The 14531-nt window shown below is 40.0% G+C and overlaps 1 protein-coding gene and 1 pseudogene across 2 annotated transcripts in view; both read left to right on the top strand.

Moving 5' to 3' along the window:
* Positions 1-14531, top strand: part of CATSPERB (cation channel sperm associated auxiliary subunit beta) — a 150239-nt gene that overhangs the window by 112270 nt on the left and 23438 nt on the right. For both annotated transcript variants that reach the window (XM_016926611.4, XM_054665794.2), the window contains 3 exons: positions 906-1045; positions 7924-8121; positions 10194-10304. In XM_016926611.4, the coding sequence (XP_016782100.1) occupies positions 906-1045; positions 7924-8121; positions 10194-10304 (449 nt within the window). The remainder of the gene's footprint in view (positions 1-905; positions 1046-7923; positions 8122-10193; positions 10305-14531) is intronic.
* Positions 13139-14332, top strand: NANOGP7 (Nanog homeobox pseudogene 7; annotated as a pseudogene).

Below are 14531 nucleotides of genomic sequence, written 5' to 3'. Positions count from 1 at the left end.
ATAAGAGTTTTCTCTTGGCAACAATTAACTGGCAGCCCTTTCAACTGGGCATGTACCCTTCAGTTTTTCTACTCAGCCAACCAACTCAGTGTAGCCAGTATTATCGGAGACCTTGATTAGCATTTGAGAAGCAGGCTGAGGAATGAGGGAAACATTTCTCTGAGAAAATATTTGTAAAGTTAAATTTTTCTGAGAACTGTCAGAGGCGTTTGAACCAGAGCAACTTCATCTTGAATAGGAGCTGGGTAAAATGAAGCTGAGACCTACTGGGTTGCATTCCCAGATGGTTAAGGCATTCTAAGCCACAGGATGAGATACGAGGTTAGCACAAGATACAGGTGATAGAGACCTTGCTGATAAAACTGGTTGCAGTAAAGAAGCTGGGCAAAACCCACCAAAACCAAGATAGCAATCAGAGTGACCTCTGGTTGTCCTCAATGCTGCACTCCCACCAGCACCATGACAGTTTACAAATGCCATGGCAACATCAGGAAGTTACCCTATATGGTCTAAAAAGGGGAGGCGTGAATAATCCACCCCTTATTTAGCATATTATCATGAAATAACCATAAAAATGGGCAACCACCAGCTCTATCTATGGAGTAGCCATTCTTTTATTCCTCTACTTTCTTAATAAACTTGCTTTCTCTTTACTCTATGGACTCACCCTGAATTCTTTCTTGTGTGAGATTCAAGAACCCTCTCTTGGGGTCTGGATCAGGACCCATTTCCTGTAACAGAACTATTAAAGTTGACTCTATATAAATTGCTAACTGTATGTGCAGTCATTGTGCAACCTTCAGAATAGATTCAGTTGATGTTCTAAAATCTGATTAGCCAATCATTATTCAATTGAGTTTACAGTTTTCATTATCTAATATTAACTGTTAACCTTGTTTCCATAGGTTTTCAAATGCTTGAAATACCACTACTGACTGTGTTTGTTGGAAACCCTAATTTGTTGGAAGTTACAGCTGAAGTCACTTTTGATGATACTGACAGTTATGTAATAACAATTTCTGCAGCTAGCAAACTTTTACATCAGGTAGGATTTTCTTCATTTACAAAACATTTCTTACTGATGAAAAAATTTTCTAAAACGACTATTATTAATATTTAATGAGCATCATTTTAAACATCTCTGTTTATAAATACACACATAAGAGTATAGGGATACAAGGATAAATACATTGAAGAAAGCGTTGTAATAATTTTATAAAAATAGATCTATGTCCTACATAATATTTTTAGTAATTACTTATTTATTTATCAAACTTAACAAAAGAAAAATTGAGATGCAACTAAAGGTAACTGCACATTTCAGAATCATATTTTTTTACCACAAAAATATTAAGTTGAGCTGTATGAAATTACCCTTTTGCAGACCAAAACACAGTGAAATCTTGGCAATTTAATATGTTCAATTTATAATTTTTGCAAATATCACATTAAAAATTAAATAAAAAGGTAACAAGAAACAGTAGCAATTGAGGCCATTTCTTTTTTTGTTGTTGTTTAACTTGGACTCCTTTTTATCGCTTTATATGTGTATACGGTTAATTACATTTCTTCAACTGCTTAAACATAGGGAATATGGGCTGGGTGTGGTGGCTCACGCCTGTAATCCCAGTACTTTGGGAGGCCAAGGCGGGTGGATCACCTGAGGTCGGCAGTTCAAGACCAGCCTGACAAACATGGAGAAACACCGTCTCTACTAAAAATACAAAAAAATTAGCCAGGCATGGTGGCCCTTGCCTGTAATCCCAGCTACTCGAGAGGCTGAGGCAGGAGAATCACTTGAACCTGGGAGGCAGAGGTTGCAGTGAACCGAGATCGTGCCATTGCACTCCAGCCTGGGCAACAAGAGTGAAACTCTGTCTCAAAAAAAAAAAAAAAAAAAAAGGAATACTTTAAATAATAAGAAATTCATTAGTTGAAATAAAGGCTTATTATTTATACCATGTTCTTAATATGTACTTAGTATGATAGACTTATTGAAATTGTGATAGAATAAAGATGAGCTACTAAATGAAAACTAAATGGTGAAAAATAAAACACATGTAGCTTACTAAACTCCTAGCATCTAAGAGGAAGAAATATCTCAATTCTTCAGGAAAAACAAACATTTTTCAAATTATAAATTTACAAGTCATTTTTTTTTAGCAGTGTACAATTACCAGGGCATGAACCCTTTGTTAGCATTACTTTATTCAGTAAATGAGAACCACAAAAAATCACTGGAAAGGACTAGAGACAGATACGGAATAAATGTGCTCTTCAGCATTTTTCCTTTTTTTATTATTGTAAATCAACAGTGTATAATTGTATAAATTTATGAGGTACAAAGTGATGAAAGATGAAAGATAAGTTTTGGTGAGAATGTGGAGAAAAGGGAACACTTGTACACGGTTGCTGGGAATGTAAATTAGTAGAGTCATTATGGAAAATGGTATACAGCCAGGCGCGGTGGCTCACGCCTGCAATCCCAGCACTTTGGGAGGCCAAGGCGGGCGGATCACCTGAGGTTGGGAGATCAAGACCATCCTGGCTAACACAGTGAAACCCCATCTCTACTAAAAATACAAAAGATTAGCCAGGCATGGTGGCATGCGCCTGTAATCCCAGCTACTCGGGAGGCTGAGGCAGGAGAATCGCTTGACCACGGGAGGTGGAGGTTGCAGTGAGCCGAGATCACACCACTGCACTCCAGCCTGGGCAACAGAGAGAGAGATTCCATCTCAAAAAAAAAAAAAAAAAAGGAAAACGGTATGTATGATCCTCAAAAAACTAAAAATAGAATTATGGTATGATCTAGCAATTTCACATCTAGGTATTTACCCAAAATATTTCAAATCCGTTTGTCAAAAAGATGTCTGTGTACCAGTGTTTACTGCAGCACTATTCAGGATAGCCAAGTTACCGGGTCAACCTAAAAGTTCATTAAGAGATGAACGGATAAAGAAATATGGTACAGGAATATATACACAATGTAATACTACTCAGCCTTTTAAAAGAAGGAAAGTCTGTGATTTGCAACAAAATGATGGAATTGGAACATTATGCTAAGTGAAATAAGCCAGGCGCACAGAAAGATAAATACCACACATCCTCACTTGTATGTGAAATCTAAAAAATTGAACTCATAGAAGCAGAGAACAAAATGGTGGTTACCGAGGTGGAGGTAAGAAGGATGGTCAAGGGGTACAACAGTGGTCTCCAACCTTTTTGGCACCAGGAACCAGTTTCATGGAGGACAGTTTTTCCATGGAATGGGATGCGGGGGCATGGTTTCAGGATGAAACTGTTCCACTTCAGATCATCAGGCATTAGATTCTCATAAGGAATGTGCAACCTGGATCCCTTGCATGTGCAGTTCACAATAGGGGTCGAGCTCCTATGAGAATCTAATGCTGCCGCTGATGTGACAGGAGGTGGAGCTCAGGCAGTAATACATGCTTGTCTGCCACTCACCTCCTGCTGTCCTGCCATAAGGCCAGGTTCCTAACAGTCCACAGACTGGTACTGGTCCTCAGCCCGGGGGTTGGGGACCCCTGGGGTACAAGATCTCAGACAGGAAGAATATGGGTTTTTGTTAGTTCTATTGCACAGTATGGTGAATATAGTTAATAATATAGTATTGTATGTTTCAGAATTGCTAAGAGAGTAAATTCTAAATGTTCTCACCACAAAATGATTAAGTATTCAAGGTGATGGCTATGTTAACTAGATTGATTTAATTATTCCACATTATATTCATAATTATAGCAAATTTATAATGTAAGTTATGAAAGAGAAGGAAAAAATATGCTTAATTCTGTCTATCTTTTGTTTTGTTTTGGTTATTTTTGAGACAGGGTCTCTCTCTGATGCCCAGGCTGAAGTGCAGTGGTGTGATCACAGCTCACTGCAGCCTTGACCTCCTGTGCTCAAGCAGTCCTCCCACCTCAGTCTCCCTAGTAGCTGGGACTACAGGCCCACCATGCCTGGCTAATTTTTGTGTTTTTAGTAAAGATGGAGTTTTACCATGTTGCCCAGGCTGGTCTCAAGGTACTGGGCTCCTGGGCTCAAGCAGTCCTCCCACCTCAGTCTCCCTGGTAGCTGGGACTACAGGCCCACCATTCCTGGCTAATTTTTGTGTTTTTAGTAGAGATGGGGTTTTACCATGTTGCCCAGGCTGGTCTCAAAGCCCTGGGCTCAAGCGACCCACCCACCTAGGCCTCCCAAAGTGCTAGGATTACAAGCCTGAGTCACTGCACCTAGCCGTATCTTTTAAGGATGACTAAGCACTTTTAACATTTTGGGTATTTAAAAAGGCAGTGTAGAGGTTCAGAACAGAGGATAAAAGTGTGAGCCCTAGAGAAGACTACCTGGATTGGCTCTCACTTCTGGTATTGTGTGACCTTGGGAAAGTTACTTTATTGTGGCTAAGATCCCTCATCTGTAAAATGGAGGTGACAATATACCTACTTCACATGGTTGTTTTGAGAATTAAATGTGATAGTGTTACCAGGAGGGGTGCGGGGTCCTCAGTTCTTGTCTTCTTGGAGGAAAAAATTCAGCCAAGAGACGTGCGGCAAGAGAGTTTATTTAAAGCAACAATACGCTCAGAGCTGGCTGCTCAAGAGAATGATGCAGCTCCAACTAACGTTGGTGAAACCTTCTTCATGAGAATCTTACATGATTATTCATGAAGGACCATGAGGGGGTGTTACTTGCAAGCATGTTTCAAGTGGTCCCTTGGGTGCATGCGCTGTAGTTGCACATGCTAGTACACACATCACATTTCTCATTAGCATTTAAATTCTCCACCCAGGGTGTGCTTTTTAGTATTATAATGAGCAAAAGGCTACTCTAGGGTGAGATTTTGGAGGAGTGTGGTGCTTGTGATCAGATAGAGTCCCTACCACAGTCATCTCCAGCTAGGGCCTGATAAGCCTGATAAGCCCAGTCCATGAGGCCAGAAGTTGCCATTGTAGCCGTTGTTTTTTTTTCTTTGCTGTCAGTTGGCAGTGCTGACAATCAGTGGGCAGCGCCTGCAATCAGTGGGCAGCATCTCCAAGGATTCCTTTCCCAGAGGCTCTTCTTCCTGCTCACTTCTGCCTACTCTAACAATACTACAAATAGCATATCTAAAACAATGCCTGGCACCCAGAAAATGCTCAATAACTATTAACTTACAATATTTTCTTTTTTTTCCCTAAAATTAGGACACATGGTATATACACTTTTAGACGTGCTCATTCCATTTAACTGTATGTTCTAATCCTTTCAAGTCAATATTTTTCTTACATATTCTAAAATGTTTTTATCATGAAAACTTTAAGATATAGACAAAAGTAGAACTTCCATATATCCATTACCTAAATTAAACAATAGTCAAGATTGTGCTACTTTTGTTTTATCATCCCTATTTAATTTGTTTTGTTTGTATTCTGAGGTATTTTAAAACAAACATCAGGCATGTGATTTCATGCCTACATAGTTCAATATACATCTCTAAAAAAATGTATATTATCTCCCACATAATGACAACAGCCATTATCATCCCTAAAATTTTTTAAAATACTTTTTAATATTGTATAAAATGTAGTTCATAATCAAATTTCCCTAATTTTCTAAAAAAAATTATAGTCAGTTTGTTTGAACTGAGATAAAACAAGATTCACACAGTATATGGTTGTTTATCTTTTAAGTCTTTTATTTGAAGGCAGCTACTACTCCATTTTCTTCCCCTGCCATTGAATTGTAGAAATTGGGTCAGTTGTACTATAGAATTTCCAACATTCCAGATTTTTCTGTTTGCTTCCTTGTATCTTAACTTTTGCCATTAGACCTCTGTATTTCCTTTAATAGTGGAACTCTGCTTAAATTCAGTGTCAATGTGTTTGACAAAAGTAATAAAAATACGTTATTCTTAATGGCTACAGAGTATGGGGACAGGACAAAATGACCACTACCAGAACCTACTATATCACTACGGTTATTAGTATTTCTACATTTTTAAAGTTCCAAAAATACTTCAGAATTGTAAATAGAATTTATTGAATTGTACTGCTGTTTAATATTGTTCAAAGATCAAGTACATTTACTGTGCATATATTTTTAAAATCTAGCAAAAATCTAGATAAAAATCTATCTTTATGAAATACAGTGATTACTAAGTGAATTTTATTTTCAAAATGTACACCAATCAGGCTAAGTATGGTGGCTCATACCTCTGTTCCCAACACTTTGGGAGGCCAAAGCAGATGGATCACTTGAGGCCAGGAGTTCGAGACCAGCCTAGGCAACACAGCGAGACCCCATCTCTATAAAAATTAAAAAAAAATTTTTTAGTTATTTGCACAGCATGGTGAATATAGTTAATAATAGAGTATTGTACATTTCAAAATTGCTAAGAGTAAATTTCAGATTTCAAAAGCTAGGTGTGGTGGCACACATCTGTAGTCCTAGCTACTCAGGAAGCTGAGGTGAGAGGATCGCTTGAGCCCAGGAGTTCAAGCCTGAAGTAAGCTATAATAGTGCCACTGTACTCCAGCCTGGGTGACAGAGCGTGATCTCATCTCTTAAAAAAAGAAAGAAAGAAAGAGTAAACAGTAAACAATCAAAGTTATTTTATTTATATCATCAAACCAAATATTCAGGTGCTCATCAGTGAATGGGGAAGCCTCAACGATATGAGTTGGATGTAACTGTGGTATTTATTTAATAAGTCTTTAAAAAATATTTTAAAATAAATTTTGTTGTGTATATTTAAGGAATACAATGTGTTGTTGTAAGATACATATATGTAGTAAAATGATTACCATTGTGGAATAAATACCTCACATAGGCATCCACTTTCCCCTAATGTGGTAAAAGCAGCTATAATCTGCTAATTCAGCAAAAATACTCAAGTACTGAATATAATACAGTATTATTAACTATAGTCCTCATGTTTCTTTTTTTGTTTTTGTTTTTGGTTTTGGTTTTGGTTTTTTTGTTTGTTTGTTTGTTTTTTGAGACGGCTAGCTCTGTCACCCAGTCTGGAGTGCAGTGGTGGTATCTTGGCTCACTGCAACCTTCACCTCCCGGGCTCAAGCAATTCTCCTGCCTCAGCCTCCCAAGCAGCTGGGACTACAGGCATATGCCACCACGTCTGGCTGATTTTTGTACTTTTAGTAGAGGTGGGGTTTCACCATGTTGGCCAGGCTGGACTCCTGACCTCAGGTGATCCACCCACCTCAGCCTCCCAAAGTGCTGGGATTACAGGCATGAGCCACTGTGCCCAGCCAGTCCTCCGGTTCTTGATCCTAGCTTATTTCCAAATGCTTCCCCAAACCAATTAGATTGGAATATATTTCTTCCTGGAAAAGAATATGTTTTCTATTATGATTTATTCTCAAACAGATCTTTACGGTCAAATATTTTTCTACTTCTGTCATGTCTTTTTCTATTTCTTTTCTTTTTCTATATTTTTTAGTTTTCTATATTCTTCACTCTATTAGTTTGCTATGGATGCCACAACAAAATACCACTGACTTGGTGGCTTGGTGACTCAAACAATGGAAATTTATTTTCTTACAGTTCTAGTGGCTACAAGTTCAAGAGCAAGATATCAGCAGGGTTGGTTTCCTCTGCAGCCCCTCTACTTGGCTTGTATATGGCCATCTTCTTGCTGTGTCCTCATATGGTTGCCCCTCAGTTTCTGTGTTGTCTATATCCTAATCTCCTCTTCTTATAAGATGACACCAGTGACATTGGATTGGGGCCCACCCAAATGACCTCATTTTACCTTAATTACCTCCTTAAAGGCCCTATCTCCAAATACAGCCACATTTTGAGATACTGGAGGTTGGGGTTTCAACATGTGATTTTTGGTTGGACACAGTTCAGTCCATAACAGTTACTTTAAATAATCTTCATTTATTTGGTTATTTCCAGGGTTCAACTTCACTGGCATTTATTATGTGGTCAGCCTCTACTGAGTGCTTTGTTACGACAATGGTGCCAACACTGAAAAGCAGCTGTAGTTATCTCAGATCTATGCATCACATTCCTAGCAAATTTATCCCATTTGAAGACTGGATTAGTGGAGTTCATAAAGACAGTCAGGGTTTTAACCTCATCAAAACTTTGCCGGTAAAAAAAAAACTAAGTATATTGGTTTAAGAAGCAATGCTATGTGACTTTTGTGTGGTTGCCTACCCATTCAGTTTCAGCATTTCTTTTGTGAGTGGCTCAAAACACTTCACAGTTATTTTTTAATCCTCATGTCATTTTGAGGATGTGATGATTTCTAAGCTGTAAAAGCTTTCTGAAATAATTATTTTTCCTGGTAACTTAGTGTCATTATTATTATCATTTTACGCTTTATATGTTGGTGTGATCTTTGGCTTTTGTGATATATTCAACTATTTTCCCTTACATTGTCTTGTCCTAAGCTGATACAATTAGCCTTTGAACAATAGGTTTGAACTGCATAGGTCCACTTACATGCGGATTTTTTTCAAGAAATATATTGGACTTCTTTTGGAATTTTGTGACAATTGGAAAAATTCACAGACAAACCTCATAGCTTAGAAATGCAGAAAAAATCAGCCAGGCATGGTGGCTCACGCCTGTAATCCCAGCACTTTGGGAGGCCAAGGCGGGCAGATCACTTGAGGTCAGAGTATCAAGACCAACCTGACCAACATGGAGAAACCCCATCTCTACAAAAAATACAAAAATTAGCCCGGCACAGTGGCACGCGCCTGTAATCCCAGCTACTCGGGAGGCTGAGCCTGGGAGGCAGGGGTTGCAGTGAGCGGAGATGGTGCCACTGCACTCCAGCCTGAGCAACAGAGCACAGAGCATGATTCTGTCTCAAAAATAAATACATAAATTTTAAAAAGAAATATCTAAAAAATTAATAAAAAGTTGGATATGTCATGAATGCATAAAATATATATAGATACTAGTCTATTTTATCATTTGCTATCATAAACTATACACAAATCCATTATAAAAAGTTAAAATTTATCAAAACTTACACACACAAACACAGATAGTACATAGAGCCAGAGAAATGTAAGCAAATGTAAAGATACAGTATTAAATCATAACTGCATAAAATCAGCTGTAGTACACACTGTACTGCTGTAATAATTTTGTAGCCACCTTCTGGTGCTACTTGGGTGAACTCAAATGTTGCCAGTATTCCTTTAAAATGCCCTGAGAGGCTATTCATCTGCATGTGAGCAGTTCACCTAGCCAGTAAATTGCAAATCACAATAAAAAGTGACCTCTTGTGGCTCTAATGTACTTTTCATAGTGTAATACTGTAAACCTTAAATAACACCATGGGTTCCATATGAAGTGGTGCTGGAAGTACTCCCAAGAGGCAGAGAAAAGTCATGACATTACAAAAAAAAAAAGGTGAATTTCTTGAAGCACACTGTAGATTGAGGTTCTTCAGCTGCAGTTTCCCTGGATTTCAGACAGACAATTCACCTTGTAAACAGATGATGTAAAGTTACAGTATCCATAAATACAGAATAGTACTATAAATCCATTTTCATTTTTTCTCTAGCTCACTTTATTGTAAGAATACAGCATATAATACATATTACATACAAAATATATATTAATCGATTTTATATTACCAGTAAGGCTTCCAGTCAACAGTAGGCTATTAATGGTTAAGTTTTGGGGTAGTCAAAAGTTATATGTGAATTTTTGACTGTGCAGGAGGTCTGCACCCCTAACCCCTGTGTTGTTCAGGGGTCAACTATATATCTACCCATTTCAATGTAATAATTTTAACTTTTGCCTTGTCAGAATTTGTGACTCTTTTTAAATATAAAATGTTGCTCTTTGTCAACTAACTTATTACTTATAATTTTCTTTGTGACAAAAAGCAAATAACCAAACTTGAAGAATTATTTACTAACTATGATACATCACTAAGACTCTTTGATAAAGTGTTTAAACTTTATTGCATTGACTTTATGGCAGTTTTTTCACTTATTTACAAGTTATATTACCATTGGTTAAAATTGTTGAAATTCCAGAAAATGAGGGGTAGAAAAGTTGGGGGAGATAAATTTACTTTAATACCTGTAGCTAAAAATTGAATTTTTGCCTTGATTGGTTTTCTAGAAAGTCAAGATCTATAAATTAAAGACTTCATAATAATGAATTGTACATTTTCTTTGTTTAATCACTTGCAGATAAACTACAGGCCTCCATCTAATATGGGAATTGCTATTCCACTCACAGATAATTTTTATCATGCAGATCCTAGCAAACCCATACCAAGAAACCTGTTTCACATGTCAAAGGTAAATAACTTTTTTACAAATAATCTAGCACTTATTTGAATTCAGGAAATCATTCAGTAAAATTATATATATAGCTGTAAGTGTTAAATGAGAAGGTGAAGCTGTTATTATCATGATTACTACTCTGTTCCTCCTCCTTCTACTTTAGCCCCTCCTCTTACAGTTATTCCTGAATACAGTTTTGGAGCCAAGAAGTCCAAATGGAGTCTTTCCCCCTTGACTCTCCCTGGTTCCCATTTGGATTTCATTGATGGGGTGAGAGCATCTTTTCCCGAATGAAAGGAGCCCCCAGCTCTTCAGCTCTGTGAACGGAATGATGTCCAAGAGGGAAGAAAACTGCCTGCTCCAATGCAGGCACATTTAAACTCCTGCTAAGATTCTGCCTAGAAAATAACCAACTCCCAGCAGCACCCTGCCTCTCTAAAGGTGGAGGGAGGGAGGGAGGGAGACAAGGGAGGCGCCGTTAGGTTCAGAGGAAAAGTGCAGCGTGGGGCAGCTTCTCAAGGAGACCACATGGACACCTGTGGAATCTCTCCAGAAAAATGCACCCACCTGCCCATACACAGGCACAGACAGTCATATTCATTCATACCCATGTGCACATACCCGAATACATAAAATTGGTGTTTCTTTAGCTCAAAACTCTCCACTGTCTTCCAATCTCATTCAGAGTGAAAACCAAATTCTTGCAATGGTTTATAAAGTCCTCCTTGGACTTTGGACTTGACATTATGTCTGACCTGATTTTCCCAGCTTGATCTGCTCTAGCCATGCTGGCCTCTTTGCTGTTTCCCCAATATGCTGGGCATATTTCCACCCCGTGGCCTTCACAGTTGCAGAAAATCCCTCTGTGTGGAATGCTTTTCTGCCTGATACCACATGGCTGACTCTTCAGGTGCTTTTCCTCAAGTCACCATCACAGTAAGCCCTTCTCTGACCACTGTATTTAGAATCATAACCCCCATCTCCACTGTCTCCCCTCCTTCCCTGCCTTATTTTTCACCATATCGCTTACTACGGTTTTACCTATTTTACTCACTTATTTTATTTCTCGTCTTTCTGACCCCATGAGAAGGTAAGCTCATAAGGTAGAGGTTTTTATCTATTTCTTCTCTACTATATCCCCAGTGCCCAGAACAGTGACAGACTTAGAGAATGCTTTAAAACTGTGAAACATATTAATACACATTCACCCCCCCCCCCCCCGCCCACACACACACAATTAGGAAGTGAACAGACTTCTTGTGAAATCTTGGGTTTCAGGTTAAGAAGCTCTGCTCCAGGCAATGATTAACTATGATACTGAGTTCTTCTCCACGTCCAGTTTCTCCCAAACACAAACCTTGATGTGTCACTAGAACCACCTCCTCTACTGAAATATGACTTTACTACGTTTACATGGAAATCCTTGATTTCCCAGGTTTTTTCACCAGGATTTTCTTGTGAGTTAAATAGGGAATGTATGTACACCTAATGATTACTACCCCATCTTTTATGCATCCAACAAGTGTTAATTTCAGCATGTCCAGTGTTATCAGGCACTATCCAGACATTTTCTGAAGATAGAGCAATGCACAAGATAAGCATGATAGCTTCATGGACTCTAATAGGTGAGAATTTGTATATCTTAAGCAAAAAGACATACAAATTAAATAGCGTCATCGAGTGCAGGGCTTCTGAACAGTACGGCCCTGCATATCCTGAACCAGAATTATTCGAAAATATTTTTTGTTTTGTTTAGTTTTGAGACGGAGTCTCGCTCTGTCATGCAGGCTGGAGTGCAGTGGCGTGATCTCAGCTCACTGCAACCTCCGCCTCAGGGGTTCAAGCGATTCTCCTGCCTCAGGCCCCTGAGTAGCTGGGATTACAGGCGTGCGCCACCACGCACAGCCAATGTTTGCATTTTTAGTAGAGACGGGGTTTTGCCATGTTGACCAGGCTGGTCTCAAACTCCTGACCTCATGTGGTCCATTCACCTCGGCTTCTCAAAGTGCTGAGATTATAGGCATGAGCCACTGCACCCACCCCAAAAATATTTCTACGATGCATCTTTCTGAATCTCATAGCTACTGCATCAGAAACTATGAGGTACCATCCTGAAATCTGCATTTTATTTGTTTGTTTGTTTGTTTGTTTGAGACGGAGTCTTGCTCTGTCACCCAGGCTGGAGTACAGTGGCGCGATCTTGGCTCACTGCAACCTCCACATCCTGGGTTCAAGTGATTCTCCTGCCTCAGCCTCCCAAGCAGCTGGGATTACAGGCACCCACCACCACACCCAGCTAATTTTTGTATTTTTAGTAGAGACGGGGTTTCACCATGTTGGCCAGGCTGGTCTCGAACTCCTGACCTCAAGGGATCCGCCCACCTCGGCCTCCCAAAGTGCTGGGATTACAGGCGTGAGCCACAGCGCCCAGCTGAAATCTGCATTTTAAAGAGTTTAAGATAGGCCAGTAGTAGATCAGACACAAAACAGAGTATGAGTGAGTCAGGAGAGACATCCCAGAGGAAATGCTTCTGAGTCAAGACTGAAAGATGGATAGGGGTTAACCAAACAAAGGAGGAGAGAGTGGTAACAGAGAGGAGGGGAAAGGGAGTCAAACAGCATTCCAGGCTGTGGCAACACCAGATACAAAGAGTGGCGATGGGGAAAGGCTCAGTGTCTCTGACAAACTTAAAGACCATTCAGCCTGGAACATAATGAGCCAGCGAGAGAGTTTGGAGACAGCAGGCCCTAATGCTACAGGATCTCCTCGGCCGTGGAAATGATTTCAAATTTTATCCTAAGAGAAATCAAGAGCCGTCTAGGGTTTTAAGCAAGAAAGTAACATGATGGTTACTGTGGCGGCGACTCACTTCATCCCAACTTCTTGATACTTTCGCTTCTGGAGGTCATATTTCTCTAAGATCTTCCAGAAAAAAGTCTTAAAGCCACCTTAACCTTTTTTCCAGTCCAGCTCTTAAATTTTTTCCTCCTCTTCCCCAATAATAACATGAGTGTGGCTCCAGCTTGTTCACAAAGCCTGCCTTGCTCCAAAGCATCCGTCTGTAAAGACTCTTCACTTACACCTGTGATCTGTGGGCCTGAAGAAAACTATCCATCCTTGCAAATGTCTTCTGCTGAGATGCCTCACATGGAGACTGTCTCTCCTCTTCCTTCCTCCGTGGATCTGCTTATTTAGGACAGCCCTGATTCTTCCACCCCTCCCAAAGGCAAACAACCCACTTCTGCAGAGAAGAGTGCCAGAAAAAAGGAAGACAAGGTCCCATTCAAGAAACAGAAGACCAGAACTGTGTTCTCTTCCACACAGCTGTTTGTACTCAATGATAGATTTCAGGGACAGAAATACTTCAGCCTCCAGCAGATGCAAGAACTTTCCAACATCCTGAACCTCAGCTACAAACAGGTTAAGACGTGGTTCCAGAACCAGAGAATGAAATCTAAGAGGTGGCAGGAAAACAACTGGCCAAAGAACAGCAATGGTGTGACTCAGAAGGCCTCAGCACCTACCTACCCCAGCCTCTACTCTTCCTACCACTGGGGATGCCTGGTGAACCCGACTGGGAACTTTCCAATGTGGAGCAACCAGACCTGGAACAATTCAACCTGGAGCAACCAGACCCAGAACATCCAGCCCTGGAGCAACCACTCCTGGAACACTCAGACCTTGTGCACCCAGTCCTGGAACAATCAGGCCTGGAACAGTCCCTTCTATAACTATGGAGAGGAATCTCTGCAGTCCTGCATGCAGTTCCAGCCAAATTCTCCTGCCAGTGACTTGGAGGCTGCCTTGGAAGCTGCTGGGGAAGGCCATAATGTAATACAGCAGACCACTAGGTATTTTAGTACTCCACAAGCTGTGGATTTATTCCTAAACTACTCCACGAACATGCAACCTGAAGATGTGTGAAGAAGAGTGCAATTGACATTAATCAATTTCAGTCTGGGCACTGGCTGAATCCTTCCTCTCCCCTCCTCCCATCCCTCATAGGATTTTTCTTGTTTGGAAACCACATGTTCTGGTTTCCATTATGCCTATCCAGTCAATTTGATGGAGGGTGGGGTATGGTTGGAGTCTAATCAGAGAGATTACTTTCTTTTTTCCTGTTGGATCTTCCTGGAGAAAAGACAGGCGTGTGCCTGTAGTCCCAGCTACTCTGGAGGCTGAGGCTGGAGAATCACTGGAGCTCAGGAAGTGGAGATTGCAGTGAGCTGAGATTGCACCAT

Source organism: Pan troglodytes, chromosome 15, assembly GCF_028858775.2.
Source record: "Pan troglodytes isolate AG18354 chromosome 15, NHGRI_mPanTro3-v2.0_pri, whole genome shotgun sequence".
Taxonomy (NCBI): Eukaryota; Metazoa; Chordata; class Mammalia; order Primates; family Hominidae; genus Pan; species Pan troglodytes.
The sequence above is the reverse complement of the archived record's forward strand: the minus strand, read 5'-3'. Positions and strand labels throughout refer to the sequence as shown.